The 15,551-nt window shown below is 35.0% G+C and overlaps 4 protein-coding genes across 4 annotated transcripts; 1 reads left to right on the top strand and 3 right to left on the bottom strand.

The window, feature by feature from the left end:
- Window positions 1-3,910: 3,910 nt before the first annotated feature.
- On the top strand, window positions 3,911-9,865 carry LOC145610208 (uncharacterized). The gene is made up of 7 exons (XM_081665492.1): window positions 3,911-6,249; window positions 6,361-6,550; window positions 7,603-7,706; window positions 7,830-7,932; window positions 8,065-8,366; window positions 8,850-9,155; window positions 9,268-9,865. Exons 1-7 carry the CDS (start codon window positions 4,408-4,410, stop codon window positions 9,682-9,684), a joined length of 3,264 nt encoding a protein of 1,087 aa, XP_081521618.1. The 5' UTR covers window positions 3,911-4,407; the 3' UTR covers window positions 9,685-9,865.
- A 194-nt stretch (window positions 9,866-10,059) lies between these two features.
- On the bottom strand, window positions 10,060-10,896 carry LOC145610937 (cysteine-rich receptor-like protein kinase 4). Its single transcript, XM_081666195.1, has one exon. The coding sequence runs from the start codon at window positions 10,894-10,896 to the stop codon at window positions 10,060-10,062; it is 837 nt and encodes a 278-aa protein (XP_081522321.1).
- Window positions 10,897-12,329: 1,433 nt separating this feature from the next.
- Window positions 12,330-13,190, bottom strand: LOC145610936 (antimicrobial ginkbilobin-2-like protein). The gene has a single exon (XM_081666194.1). It carries the CDS (start codon window positions 13,188-13,190, stop codon window positions 12,330-12,332), a length of 861 nt encoding a protein of 286 aa, XP_081522320.1.
- A 1,225-nt stretch (window positions 13,191-14,415) lies between these two features.
- On the bottom strand, window positions 14,416-15,285 carry LOC145610935 (antimicrobial ginkbilobin-2-like protein). The gene has a single exon (XM_081666193.1). The coding sequence runs from the start codon at window positions 15,283-15,285 to the stop codon at window positions 14,416-14,418; it is 870 nt and encodes a 289-aa protein (XP_081522319.1).
- Between the last annotated feature and the right edge of the window lie 266 nt (window positions 15,286-15,551).

The following is a 15,551-nucleotide window of genomic DNA, read 5'->3' as shown; positions in this document are numbered from 1 at the left end:
TTACCAACTTAACCAACTATTATTAATGTTTCAAGTTTCACATAATATTATAATAAACCTTTCACTTATTAAGTAAATTAGAGGTAATAATATCGTAATATAATTCATTTATTTTTCACATGATTAAAATATAAATACATATGATGCATATATTTTTTTAAAAAAAAAGAAGGTGACACTAACTATACAAATAGTTGACATAATTGTTAAATTAAAGCAAGAAGTACACAAACTAGCGACCCGAGGCATCGCTCGGGGTACCCACTAGTTAGTAATTATCCCCTACTTATAAATGACCAAGAAATTGAGCTAGAAACGCCAGCTAACAAAACAATTTCCTCGAGAAGGAGACGAAGAGAGCTATTGCCAATTTGCCATACTCCCTTTTCTTAAGAGCATTTATAACTTGCTCACAATCACTCTGGCTCCAAAATTACATCACATAGATCAGTTATTAAGAGTCCGTTTTAACTTATTTCAAGTTTCCAGATAAATTTAGTTGATGTTAAATAAGTTAAGTTTAGGAAAATAAAGTTTGAGTTACCTAAATTCAAATTATAACTAAAAAAAAAATACTTGTATTTAATAAGTTCAGTTAAGTATACATAAGTGACAATCAGATCAGATGAATAGAACACACTCTTAATATAGCACTTGTTACTTATTATTATTATTATTATTATTATTATTATTATTATTATTATTATTATTATTATTATTATTACTACTACTATTATTATAACTATTATTAATTTTTTTTTAAAAGACAACCTGCTAATTTTGCTTGGTTTGAGTTCTTGAGGATGACTTGCATGAAGCTTTTAATAACAGCAATCTATATGACGGTGATTTTAATGCGAGAGAGGGTGAGAGGTGTTTAGAGGGTAGCTGTAGCAAGCTAGCATCGGGGAAATGGAGGGCACTAATGAAGTTTTTTGGGGGTTTTGTGCTAATGTAAGTTTTCATGTGAATACTGCTTGTGTATGTATTTTTGTTTGGACTAAACAGAGTCTATTCTACGCGAACCTTTATTATAATGATATTAAAAAAAAAAAGTAAATTAGAATGACTTGACATGACCTATACCAAGTTAAAAATTTCTGTAAGGAAGTCCAAAAGAACCAAGGCTATTTTTGCTATTTTCAATCAAGTACTTCCTAGGTTTTTTTTTTTTTTAATAATGGTAAGGCACCGCACCATCTAAATATCCTCTTATCAATAAAAGAAAATTGTTAAACTTTTCAATTGAAAAAATCAAGATAAATTACTAATTGCATAACATTAATAGTGAAAGGATGTTCTTAATATAAAAATTTAAATTTATTTAACAATTACATTTGCTAAACCTTAATCACAAAGTATTCTAAAATCCATCAAATGTTACCCCGGCTTAGTCAAGGCGTTCAGCATGACCCATTTAAAAAATATATTATTCATTCTATGTATGGGTTCGGAATCACTAAACGCATTCTTTGTGTCAAATAGCGTGATTAAAAATAGCAAATACAATCAATGCATGATTTGAGTGTGCAATATATTACTAGAAATATTAAACAAAAAATTACGAGTGCAATTAAACTAGACCAATCTTCAAGTTTTAAATTGGTATTACATGCTGTTGTCAAAAAAAAAAATGGTATTACATCATCAATTCCATCATCTTAATGGAAAAGTAAAGTCTTGTTCAAAGTGATATAACTAACTTTCATGGTAATAATTTTGGTATTGATAAATAGAAAATTAAGCACAAATTAACCGAATAGATTTAAAAAATAAGAGAAAATGTTGGGAAATAGACTTGAACCCTGACCTTTTGATAAATAAACTTATGCTCTCAGTAGGCTGTTGGTAAGGTAAGATATAATTTAGCACTTTATATTCTATTTAACTAAAAAAACTTCTTTAACTTTTAGACCATAGCTAGCTCCGCCTTTGTATATAATAAGAGAGATCGAGAGAATCATTAACTAAAAAGAAAAGTGATCTATTATTTAAATTATAATTCCTTTATATAGAATGTGGTGGATTTTATCAAAATGAAGGAAGTATTAAAAAAATGGTGATTATGGTTTCATCATTGGGTAGGTAAATCCCCCATTCATCTTCTTATTAATTTTGAGGTTCCACCTTGTAAAGCTCATTGGTTTGTGAAAGATATTATAAGAAATGGTGAATTGGTGATTGGTTCCTTGATGAGATAAAACATTTACTTCCTCTCACTTTGAGTTCTGAAATTCTTGCTACTCCTATATCTAAGTTCTTAATCTGTGAAGATTTCATTCATTGGTCAGCTTCTAAATCAAGGGAATTTACTATAAAATCTGCATATCATTCTCTAATTTCTCCATCTTTTGTTAATTTTTCCCTTTTCAACTCATGGAAATCCATTTGGAAAATTACCATGCTTGCCAAATACAAAATGTTGCTTTGGAATATCATGCATACAATTATGCCGTAGTTGAAAAGTTATCTATGATCCTTCCTATTATTCCCCTAAATTGGCTATATATGTGCATGATGCAATCTTTACAGCGAATCACACTTGCATTTATTTAGGGATTGTTTTTCATCCTCTATACTATGGAAGGATATATTTGCTAAAATCCATTTTTCGACTAATTTTAATTTTCAGAATTTTTTTGGTATGGATTGGATGGATTGGCTAAATTTTAATCTTGCTTTTGATAGTCATTGGAGGATGACTTTTACTTCGCTCTTTGGCACATTTGGAAGCATAGGGATATTGTTGTTTTTTATCTTAAAATGTTCAATTCAAGAGTGGTAGGTGTTTAGTAGATTCATTATAGACTATCAGTGTACTAATCACATTATGCAGAGTAAAGCTATAGTTTTTGGTATGTCAAGCAACTCAAGGACCTTTAAGACTTGGAGCCCACCCCCTCAAGGATGGTAAAATCAACACAGATGGCGCTTGGGTTTCAATCAATGTAGCTGCAGGTGGTGGAGTTGTAAGGAAGGATGCTGACACTTGGATTATGGGATTTTCTAGCAAGTATAATGTTGTATCTGCTTTTGCTTCTGAGTTGCTTGCGGTTAGGGAAGGTTTAGCTATGGTTAAGAGGCTACAGATGAAGGAAGTAGAGATGGAAGTTGATGCTCTATCGTTAAGAGTCACGCTCAAGTCTGCTAGTAACAACATTCACCATGAGTCCATGAGCTTTGCTGCTGTAATTAAGGATATTGAGGAAACCATCAAGTACTTTGATGTCTTTGATATTACAGATGTCAAGAGAGATCACAATGCAGTAGCACACGAGATTGCAATCATTGGTCTTGAGATGAGTATTGGTCACACTCTTCAAATGGTGTGCCCTGAGAAAGTTAGACCCATCTATGAGGAGGAGCAGACCTGCTTGTGATTGTTCTTATCTATACTTCTATACTTATATATTAAAAAGCGTTCCTAAAAATGTCATCTATACTTATATATTAAGGTTTGAACACAAGACCTCATTGAATGAAGACCAACTTATTACCATCCAGGCTATAAGCTAATGTTGTTCTATCTATGCACATCAATATATAAATACATATTAGAAATAAAATCAAAAAATTATTCAAAACTATTTATTATTGTTATTGTAATGTTATAATTTTCGACAATAAAAAAACTCTTTCAAGCTCTTTAATAATAATGATAAAAATATTCAAAGTAACCTGGAGTAACGCCCAGGCCAAACACTAGTTTATATTGTAAACGTTTTAAGTAATTAATAATATCGTCTTTTATGTGTAAAAAGAAGAAAATATTAAAAAAGCCTAGCCGGAGTGAAGGGATATTTCTGACAATTTCACGAGTAAGGTTAAAAAAAAAAAAAAAAAAAACATCCTAATCGTCCATTTTCCCCCGTGAATTTACCCAGTTACCCTAAACACACACTTAACCAAATCGGCCTCTTCATCCCGTTTCTGTGGATCCGACGACTCACTGGGTTTACGCAGCGTCTCATTAATCTTCTTCCTCCATTGAAGCGTGCTCCGATTTCTCCATTGAACCAGCTTCTGAGCTTTTTTTCTCCCCTATAAAATAGATTCTGAGGTAACATTTTTATTTTTTTTTTTGGAATATCAATTTCATAATCTAGGGTTTAGTTTCACACTATCGTTGATTCAATCGTCAGTAAACTCGATTTAGGGCTCTTCTGAGGTGGATTATTGAGCTATTCTTTTTAATTACTCGAGATTAAAACGAGCGATTTTGAATATCAATTTTGAAAATATAGGGTTTAGTGTTGATTTAAATGTCAGTATAGTCGATTTAGGGTTCTTCTGAGTTGTATGTTGAACAATTCGTTATAATTAATCAAGTTATGAAAGATTATATCGAGCAATTTTGTTGCTAGACTATAATTTTTGTGTTGATATTTGTAATCGAGAATAATTTTAATGGAGGAGGAAAGAGATGTAAGTAGGAAGAGACCAGATAAAGGAGAAAGGAATGTACGCGGAGGGAGCGATTCAGAGTATTCTGATAAAGAGAGGGGTGGGAGGAGAAGGGTGGAGGACGATGGAGATCGTTGGAATGGGAAGAGAAGAGATAATGGACGTGGAGGGAGTGATTCAGAGGGTTCTGATATAGAGAGGGATAGGAAGAGAAGTGAGAGGCAAGAGCGACCGAAGAGGAGGGTGGAGGAGGATGGGGATGGAAATAGGAGGATAAGGGATGGAAGAGAAGGGAATGGTGGGCGTGGAGGGAGTGATTCAGAGGGTTCTGATATAGAGAGGGATAGGTGGAGAAGTGAGAGGCAAGAGCGGGAGCGACCTAGGAGAAGGGTGGAGGAGGATGGAGATGGAAATAGGAAGAGAAGGGATGGAAGAGAAGGGAATGGTGGGCGTGGAGGGGGTGATTTAGAGGGTTCTGATATAGAGAGGGATAGGTGGAGAAGTGAGAGGCAAGAGTGGGAGCGACAGCGACCTAGGAGAAGGGTGGATGAGGATGGAGATAGGAAGAGAAAGGATGGAAGAGAAAGGAATGGTGGGCATGGAGGGAGTGATTCAGAGGGTTCTGATAAAGAGAGGGATAGGAAGAGAATTGAGAGGCGAGAGAAGGAGCAACCTAGGAAGAGATCTGATGATGATGAGGGGAATGAAAAGAGAAGAGATATTAGTGACAAGAATGGGCGTCGAAAGAATCTTTCGGAAAGTTCTGGTGATGAGAGGGATAGAAAGAGAGGTGAGACACCTGTGCAAGAGAAGCCTAGGAAAAGGTTGGATGTTGAAGAAGCTGGTGATGGGAAAAGAAGTGGTAATAGGGAGAGGAATAGGCGTCAAGAAAGCGATTCAGGGAGTTCTGATGAAGGGAAGGATAGGAAGAGAAGTGAGGGACGAGAAAAGGAGCAACATAACAAGAGTTTGGATGACAAAGAAGATGGCAAGGAAACGGTTATTGAAGGTAGGCATGGTAGAAGAATGAATGAAAGAAACAGTAGGACTGGCCGTCGAGGGAGTGACTCAGAAAGTTCTGGTGAGGACCGGCGACGGGATAGGGAGAGACGCAGACGAAAAAGAGAGAGGAGAAGTGACTCAGAAAGTTCTGGTGAGGACCGGCGACGGGATAGGGAGAGACGCAGACGGGAAAGAGAGAGGAGAAGGCGCCGATATGACTCGGATGATTCCTCTGATTCTGATGGGCGTAGAAAAAGGCATAGCATTCGAAGGAGTGATCGGAGAGAGGATAGGACTAGTAAACAAACTCATGATCTCGAGGAAGGGGAAATAAGATATAGGAGAGAAACGAATGAGAAAGCTTCTGAATTGAAGCAACAGGGCAGGGATGTTATAGGAGAAGAGCCTGCAAAACCACAAACACAGTCTACCACAGCAAATATGAATCCGGGTGGTGATCTTAGTACCCTTGGGAGGACTGGAGGAGTTTACATTCCACCATTTAAGTTGGCTCGAATGATGAAGGAAATTGAGGACAAAAGCAGTGTGGAATATCAGCGTTTGACATGGGATGCTCTTAGGAAGAGTATCAATGGTTTGGTAAACAAAGTGAATGCCATTAATATCAAGAACATTATCCCAGAACTTCTTGGCGAGAATCTCATCAGGGGAAGGGGTCTGTTTTGTCGATCATGCATGAAGTCCCAAATGGCATCACCAGGTTTTACTGATGTATTTGCTGCTCTGGTTGCTGTGGTCAATACGAAGTTCCCTGAAATTGGGGATCTTCTTTTGAGGAGGATTATTTTGCAGCTAAAGAGAGCTTACAAGCGTAATGATAAGGTTTGTATGATTATTACCTCTTTTTCAATACCTTTATTTTTTTGCCCCACCCCCCTCTCCCTCTATTCATGCTCCATTTGTAGAGTTCTAATATGCTGAATTAATTTACAGCCTCAACTGATGGCTGCTGTTAAATTCATAGCTCATCTTGTGAACCAGCAAGTTGCTCATGAGCTTGTTGCTTTGGAATTGCTCACCATTCTGTTGGAGCAGCCTACTGATGATAGTGTTGAGGTTGCAGTTGATTTTGTCAAAGAATGTGGCTCTATTCTTCAAGACCTTTGTCCCAAGGGTCTGCATGGTTAGTTTACTTGTGATACCTGACACTACCTCTGCTGTTTTATATATTTTTTTGTTTTCAATCTGATTCATTTTTCTGTATCCTTCCGTTTTGCATGTTTTTGTTTGTTAAACTTTGAATCTTTTAGCTGCCAAATATTTTGCTATTAAATGTATAAGCTTTTGAAGCTCTGTGCTATGATAATTACTTTAGGGCTTTTAGTTGGAGGTGAAATGTGAATTTATGTATTGACATTTTACATGTCTTTTGTCATTGCTCTGCGTTGGCGGCTCACCTACATAAATACACTGGTGATCATTTGTGGCGTTGATCATTTTTAGCCATACAAAAAGACAAAAAGTACACTGGTGATCAATTTTAGTATGACAGAGAGAAAATCCCTTATGTAGTATCCAATTACCGATTGATTGATTGATCGTGCTGTGATTTTCTGTGGTTTCTGATAACAGTAAATATGATTCTGTTGTTGTGCTTAATAATGAAATTATGTAATGTACATTTTTTTTTGGTTAAGGCTGGCTTTGTTGAGGAGGGTATAAAATGAATGCCAAACTTTAAAATTAATGGTGCGTTTGTATTACATTTTTGACAAAGAGAACGTTACTATTTTAAAGCTCGGTACATTTTCCAGAGCTTGGTATCAAATGTGAGAATGTTGCAGTGACATTGAAATATTAATAAATAATTAATTGTGTAACAGACTTAAGTTTTATAACCAAAACTGGTCAGTTTAAAGTTAAGTACCTAAAAGATTATGAGTGGAAGTTGGGTACCTGAGAACCCATTTTTGATACTTAGGACAGTGAATCATTTCTCATGATGATTAGTTAGTGTGATTCATCTATATTGACTGTTGGTATATTTAATTCAGAAGAAGATGAACGCTTAAATGGTTTTTTTTGAAGTGGTAAATGCACAAATTTATTGTTAAATTTGATCAATATTTGTAATTCTGCATCTTCCGAGTGTTTGACGTTTTAGTTACCCTGTCTCTTCCAAAATTTCTTTGATCTTCACACTGTCCCATCTCATTTATCTGCATAAACTCTCAGGTATTTTTGAACGTTTTCGAGGAATTCTTCATGAAGGAGAGATTGACAAAAGGGTTCAGTTTCTGATTGAAGGCCTGTTTGCCATAAGAAAGGCTAAATTCCAGGTTTGGTGTTATATTTAACTTTTTTTTGACGGGTGTTGTTATATTTAACTTATGAGGGCTTGTTTATTTCAATTCTCAATAATGCTGAAGTGTTGAATCCTCTGAGGTTATATGGTTCTGCAGGGGCATCCAGCTGTCAGGCCTGAACTGGATCTTGTGGATCCAGAAGATCAGCTCACTCATGAGATGTCACTAGAAGACGAGATAGATCCTGAAACTGGTCTTGGTATTTGAACTATTCCCCCTTTATTTATTTATTTATAATTTTGCATTTATTAACTTGGATTAGATTTTGTGGCAATGTATAGTTTTTGTCAGTGGTTCTTAGCACTACTATCTTGTTTATATCCAATTTCAGATATTTTCAAGCAAGATCCTAATTTTGTGGAAAACGAGAAAAAGTATGAGGAGCTGAAGAAATCCATACTGGGAGATGAGTCAGAGGAGGATGAGGATGGCTCTGATGTTGGGTCTGATGATGATGAGGATGATGAAGAAGAGGATGAAGACGAAGAAGAGCAGCAAATGCAGATTAAAGATGAAACAGAAACCAACCTCATAAATCTTCGAAGAACAATCTATTTAACAATAATGTCCAGTGTAGATTTTGAAGAAGCTGGCCACAAGTTGCTAAAAATCAAACTTGAGCCTGGGCAAGAGGTAAGCAATTCTCTTTCTCACCAGATTTTTGTGCTGCAATGAAATTTACTCATGGGATTTGATCTAAAATCTGATAATTTTGGTCCTTTTGGAGAATTCTTTTCTTTGTACCCTTCAGTGTTCCACATGTTTTGTGTAAATTCACTTGAAACATTCTTTGCGTCATTTCACAAATATTCTGTAGACCTTCGATTTATTTTCCTACCCAAGCTCTGATATGTACTTCCTGCTGCTTAAAATGCCAGTGCTGCATTATGATTTGTTATGCACTTTGTATCATATGATTTCCCCTTTGTTTTCTTCCGTTGCTCTGAAGCTTATCAGTAAAATTTTCATATTCTTGCCTCCATGCTGATTGTTGGCTTGCGTTTTGCACGGGCCTTTCCTGTATCTGGCTCATTGCATCTGTCTTTGTGCTGCTTTCTATGTGTTCTTATAAACTGGTTGTTATTTTGTGAAACTCATCTCAAATTCTTGCTACAGATGGAGTTAAATATAATGTTGCTGGAGTGCTGCAGCCAAGAGAGGACATATCTCAGATATTATGGTCTTTTGGGCCAACGGTTTTGTATGCTTAACAAAGTGTATCAGGAAAATTTTGACAAGTGCTTTGTTCAGCAATACTCAATGATACATCGCCTTGAGACAAACAAATTAAGGAATGTGGCCAAATTCTTTGCTCATTTGCTGGGCACTGATGCTCTTCCTTGGCATGTGTTAGCTTACATACGTTTGACTGAAGAGGACACAACTTCTTCATCTCGTATCTTCATTAAAATCCTTTTCCAGGTATCTAAAAATAAGACTGTTGTATTACATCATTGAAGAATTTTATTTATTTTGTTTTTTTATGCATTCTGCTTCATTGTCTAATAATTGTTTTTGTTAAAAATTGATGCAGGAATTGTCTGAGCACCTTGGTATCCGGTTGCTGAATGAACGGCTTAATGATCCAGCAATGCAAGACTCCTTTGATTCAATTTTTCCAAAAGATAATCCCAGAAACACACGGTTTGCGATCAACTTCTTCACATCCATTGGTCTTGGAGGAATAACTGAGAACTTGAGAGAGTACCTGAAGAATATGCCACGATTGATAATGCAACAACAGAATCCAGAGTTAGAAGCCAAACCTGATTCTGATTCTGGTTCTGGTTCTGATTCTGGTTCAAGTTCATCAGACTCAGAGTCATCCTCCGCTGAATCTGATTCTAGTTCTGATGCAAGTTCATCAAGCTCAGATGATGATAGGCGTAATAAAAGAAAGAAGAATGATAGCAGTGGTGGTAGACATAGGAAACGGAGGAAGGGAGACTAGGAAACACAATGAAACCTCCTCTTCCCTCCTTTCTTCTTGCATTGTAGAAATAGGTTTTTTCCCTCTTAGTCTCCATCAAATGTAGATGACACTATTTAAAGAGATGGAAACAGAATTTGTACTAGCATACATAGGTTTTTACAGTTTTGTACCGAGTAATTTATTGCTTCAATTTGTCTCATTTTTTTGGTTGAAATTACATGGTTTTTGTGACGGACAAACATTTGCAAGTATAAAAAAAAAAAGAAAAAACAGAGGAAGTATAATAATAATAGTACTAATTACATTAGTTAATATTGGTAGTAGTTTAGTTGTGTATTGAAACAAACAAGCTAGAATTTAATATTACAGTCTTTTCTCTTTACATATTGTAGTTTACATTAAAGTAATGTATGTAGTTGATAATAAAACCAAGATCAAAAGGAAATAGCTTGGCATGAAATTGCGGTAGCCGTTGCTAAAGAAAGACTCGTTATTGAATTTCATCAAACAATTATAGCCCAAAACTCGTCCACCTATAGCAACTGGCCGAAATGAAGAATATAAATTACTTATGCAATTGCTGCAGTTCATAGCGGATATATCAGGTGTACATTGAACAAGTACGTAAATTTTCTCCTGAGTCCCGGTTACATCTACCACCTTTGTCGCGAAATTAGCCTTTGTCCAGTTCCCATAGCCAGCTTCTCTAGCGAGTTCTTGCAATGTACTCATCAACGTCGTGTTGCATTGCTGGTTTTGTGCCAAGTCGTCTCCAAATCCATCACCGGTGAAAGTAGTATTTTCTCTATACACGAATGATCTAGTGTTGTTTGCATAGTGTACAACACATTGGAGATCCGTGTTAAATGCAATGCCGTTGGAGTAAGATTCAAATGGACGTCGATCTAAGACATATTGTCTTACGTCCTTTAAGCAATTGTTGCAATTTTTAGCACTAAGATCACCTCGGCAAAGGTAAAAACCATAAGCCTTATCGGAAGCATCATCACCCGTAGAGGTATTGAAGAAGCCGAGTGAAGATTTAGATATAAGGTTGGAGAGGAGGGAATCCACATTGTTGAGATAGTTTGGGTTTGTAAGTTCGGAATCACGGCCGCCTATGCCAACTTGGTAAACGTTGTCCGACCCGGAGGTCTCTTTTGCACCAAGGGAAAGAATACTAACTTGGCAAAAAAATGCAAGGAAAAGAAAGTAGTTTGCTAGTGCCATAGTTCTATGCTTGATCATGTATCAATATTTTTAGTATGCGTGAATTTATATAGGAATAATGGAAGTATTTAATTTTGGATAATGGATAAATCGTGGGATTATGGTACATTTCAAAGGTAGTGCCGTGCTGAACTATTATAGAATGCGTGTTATGAGTTGTAAGTGATATATTATATGGGCCATTAGTAGTTGTCAATAAGTCTTGAGGTGTCTTTTGTTGACTTGAGTTGCCAATTAGCTAAGGATCTACTCTTTCAGGTGGTGTTTTGATTGTCTAAATTTTCATGGTCTCAAGCTCTTAGCATACTTATATTTGAGGATAGTCTGATCATATATAAATCTAGCAATTTTAACACATAATTGTTCATCTACTTTATGTATTTTTTTTTCTTTTTTTTGAAACAAATCTACTTTATGTATTTTGTTTGGAATCATTACCAAAAAAAAAAAATAAATAAAAAAAAAAAATTAATAAAAAACCGGTGATTTTTTGTTTTTTTTTTTTTTTGAAGAAATGGTAGAGCGCATATTTTATTATAATACCTTGAGGGAATTGAAAGAACCAATACATACACAATCCAAACTACTAAACATTGTTGTTATTCTTAATTAAAAAAAAAAGATATATGAAAAGGTTACGTTGACTTTTTCAATATTCTAATTTGCTTAGACCATACTCATTCAATTATTATTTTTTATTTTTTTTTGAAAGATTACTCAGTCAATTATTGAAACATTAAACTTTTTTTTTTTTTTTTGACAAATTGAAAGATTAATCTTTGAGAGACATGACTGATATAATATAATATAATTGTATTATTGTATCGTACTTCTTGGGCTTCCTTTGAAGGAACTGGACCCAAGGCCCAACACATCAACCCCTATTTTGTTAATAAAAAGCCCTTCTATGAGACTTTTTGGCGCTAATAAACGAGTGCTGACTGTTGAGTCTTGTGGTAAGTTGTAATTAGTTGTCTTCTTTGTGCTTTGAAACACATTCAAATCTTAAATATTGGAAAAACTTATAATCATACCCTCAAATGCTCATCAACGTCCGACTATCATATTCTAATTAGGCTTAATTTACATGTTTCTCACAAATATCAATTTCTTCCATCAATACACTTCCCTCTTTTAACTACAATTACGTTACTTAACTCTACCCATTAGTTACCCTTATTATTTTCCTTAAAACATACATCTATCGTTGTACGTAGTACTTGTATTATTTCTTTTTTTTCGTAATACGAAGTATCACATGGGTTGACAACCCACTTTGCGTTTACCCTCGTCGTACATGTTATGCAAATTGCAAGTGTTTAATATTAGAGAAACGGCGGAGGATTCATCAATAGCATAGACAAATTAAAGAATGCAATCATACAAGTATATTCTACTATGAATAATGAATTTGAGTACAAAAATATGCAAGTTCACATAATTGTGAAGTGCATAGTAAATAACAAGAGAAATATCACATGAATATAACTTGGCATAAAACTATGACTAGCTAAGCCAAAGAAAGACTCATTATTGTACTTCATCAAACAATTAGCATGAACAAGAACTCCACCTTGTGAACCATTGCAACAATCTGGAATATAAGAATACAATTCTCCTAAGCATTTACTGCAATTTACCGGTGATAAATCAGCCGCGCATTGAACCAGTGCATAGATTTTCTCATGAGACCCTGTTACCTCAACAGCCCTAGTTGCGAAATTAGCCTTGGTCCAATTACCATAACTAGCTTCTGTAACGAGTCCTTGCATCGTGTTAGACAACGTCTCATTGTATTGCTCGTAGCTAGACACATTATTCCCAATCGAATTATAGCTAAACACAAGCCCCTCTTGATAAGCCGAAAATTTTGAGCTATTAGAGTAATGTACCATGCACCAAAGAAAACGGCCAAATCCAATACAATCCGAATTGTCAGTCTTTAAATCCGACATAAAATTTGTCAAGTTAACTAAACAATTGTGACATTGCCTAACACTTAGATCCCCTCGACAAAGATAAGAACCGTAAGCCCTCTCCGCAATCCTGCCTACCGATGTACTAATAAAAGTCATTGGTGGATGCAACGATGTAGACTCCGAAACAAGCACCGATAGAAGTAATTTAACATTTTCTTGATATTCTTGACTTGTGGAATCGTTCGCGGTTGAGTTTCCATAGCAAACTCTACCAACACCATCAAAATCGACTTCCTCGACACCAAAGGTCATATTGATACATGAGCATGTAACAATAATTGTTATAAGGAAGAGAAGAGGGATTGAACATGCCATGGTTGTTCAATATGAACTTGGGTTTTGGTTGTCTAAGGAGGAAAGTCAACTAGGAAAAAACAGAGGATTTTGTAGAGATTGAATGGAAGGTTCATAGTAAAGGACATAAGAAGATTTTTGCATGTGATATACGGTGTACAAATCTTTTAAATCACAAGTTGCTAGTTTCCTACAATCTAAGTTATTTTATTTTATTGTACTCTTGTATTTATTAGATTGGATCGTAAAATTGTAATTAATTAGTGTGGTATTTAATGCTAATTTAGTCAATGATTACGTAACATGTTCAAGATTTTTTGGGTCATCCTTAAAATGGAAAGTTGGAAAATAAAAAGAAGGAATGAATTAGGGAAGTGATAAAAAAAAGGTCCAAAAGTTAACTTTTTTAACTTCACCTTTATTATTATATATTTTTTTTCATTTTTTAATTTGTTGAATTGATCACATTTTTTTGTTTAGCTTAATTTGGACTACATTAGTTTTTTTATTTGTTGCATTTTTTGGTTGGACCTAGCTTATTTTTTCATTGAATACTCCAATCATTCTCTGTTTTGAATGGAGCAAGTTGATTGACCCAATTTGTTAAATATAACATACCTTTAATTATAAACCATTTGATCGTCACATTTGAAAAAAATAAAATAAAAATTGACAATTAATATCTGTAACTTAAAGCTTATACTCGTATTATGAAAATATATACATTGCGACTAATCCACCACCATAATTATTACATGTAATTTTTTTTCCCAAGTAGATTATTAAGTTGGTATATGACAAATGTAAAAGTCAACATGTATTATTAGAGGAGAAAAAAAACTAAAAACAGGAGTACGTTGATTAATACTCTGTTGCTGAGCGTTATTTACGGCCCACGATGCTTTTTTAGCCCAATTTTAACACAGGCCCAATTTCGATGCTGACTTGGCTTATCTTTTGCCGGTATACTTCTCACCTAGCTCATGATCACCTTTAATCGTTATATGCAAGTATCATCTTTTTTTTAACAGGATAAACTAAATGCAGAATTAAGAAATACAAAGAAATTATTTAGAGAGTCGTATTAGAAAAGCATTGATTAATGTCAATCCAATTAATAAATGTAGATCGTATGAAACATACTATAATTTAACCATCGTTAAAAAAAAAAAAAAACAGTTTATCTTTAACAAGTAACGAAGATACATTGACCAATAATTTATTTATTTGTTCGAATCTTGAAAAACTAACATTCCATAAATACAATGTACATAGTCACTATCAAGACCAATGTAACATGCCACAATTTAGGCAAAAAACTATGGTAGGCGCTGCCAAAGAAAGATTGATTATTATACTTGATCAAACAATTACCATACGCAACGTATCCACCTTGAGTACCATTGCAACAATGAGGAAGACTCGAGTATAATTCCCCTAAACAATTACTACAATTCAACGCGGTTATATCAGGCGTGCATTGCACAAGTACATAAATTTTCTCATCCATCGATCCTTTTACGTCTACTACCCTTGTCTCGAAATTAGGTTGTGTCCAATTGCCCAACTCGGCTTCTCTAATGAGTCCTTGTATTGTAGTCGATAATGTCTCGTTGTAGTTATTGTAGTCAGTAACCTTATCCCCTATCGAATCACTAGTAAGTGCTCTTCCCATTTCGTACACATTGAACGTGGATTTGTTTGCATAGTGTACAATACATTGTGGGTCGTCATAGTAGACTCCGGCACCATAACAATCTGAGTTTGTAATATCTGCTCGTGAGAGGAATCCGGTAACATCAGACACACATTTTTGGCATTCTCGTGCTTTTAGATCACCACGACAAAAGTAAGAACCGTAAGCCCTTGAATTAACCTCGCCAATATTATATGTATTGTAGAAAAAGCTCGACGATGAAGTTGACTTGGATGCAAGCCCGGAGATAAGTGAATAGACATTCGATTTGAAGTTGTTGTACGTGGAACTATTACCGGTTGTGGAATTTCCATAACACACTCTATTAAAGCTGTGTAATTCTTGAGCACTAGTGTCGCGATTGTTTAATGAAAATATTATGATGAAGATCGAAATGAGGGAAGAGTTTATTTGTTTCATGGTTGCTTGGCCTAGTTGCTTTACAAGCTCAATTTTATATGAGTACTTAAAAAAGGAGGAATTTATTAGTGCGATCTAATTGTTATATAATACGCGGTGGTCCTGGTGTACTATCGAAAGCTTAATTGCAAACTGATTAAATTAAGATTGATTATTGGCAATTTGGCATCGATCTTATCCTTAAGTCATGTTCATTACTGGCAATGATTAAGATGGTCCAACTACTCCAACTATTATAAGAGTACGTACTAATTGATTTATTAGAA

This window comes from Chenopodium album, chromosome 24, assembly GCF_948465745.1.
Source record: "Chenopodium album chromosome 24, dcCheAlbu1.1, whole genome shotgun sequence".
Taxonomy (NCBI): Eukaryota; Viridiplantae; Streptophyta; class Magnoliopsida; order Caryophyllales; family Amaranthaceae; genus Chenopodium; species Chenopodium album.
Note: the sequence above shows the minus strand (reverse complement) of the source record. Positions and strands in the feature narration are given on the sequence as shown.

Bases quoted from the DNA above. Each gene is read 5' to 3' on its own strand.
- LOC145610936 (XM_081666194.1), bottom strand. From the start codon at position 13,190: ATGGCATGTTCAATCCCTCTTCTCTTCCTTATAACAATTATTGTTACA.
- LOC145610937 (XM_081666195.1), bottom strand. From the start codon at position 10,896: ATGGCACTAGCAAACTACTTTCTTTTCCTTGCATTTTTTTGCCAAGTT.
- LOC145610935 (XM_081666193.1), bottom strand. From the start codon at position 15,285: ATGAAACAAATAAACTCTTCCCTCATTTCGATCTTCATCATAATATTT.
- LOC145610208 (XM_081665492.1), top strand. From the start codon at position 4,408: ATGGAGGAGGAAAGAGATGTAAGTAGGAAGAGACCAGATAAAGGAGAA. The intron at 6,551-7,602 runs GTTAGTTTACTT...ATAAACTCTCAG, and splicing joins TTGTCCCAAGGGTCTGCATG to GTATTTTTGAACGTTTTCGA. The intron at 7,933-8,064 runs GTATTTGAACTA...ATCCAATTTCAG, and splicing joins AGATCCTGAAACTGGTCTTG to ATATTTTCAAGCAAGATCCT.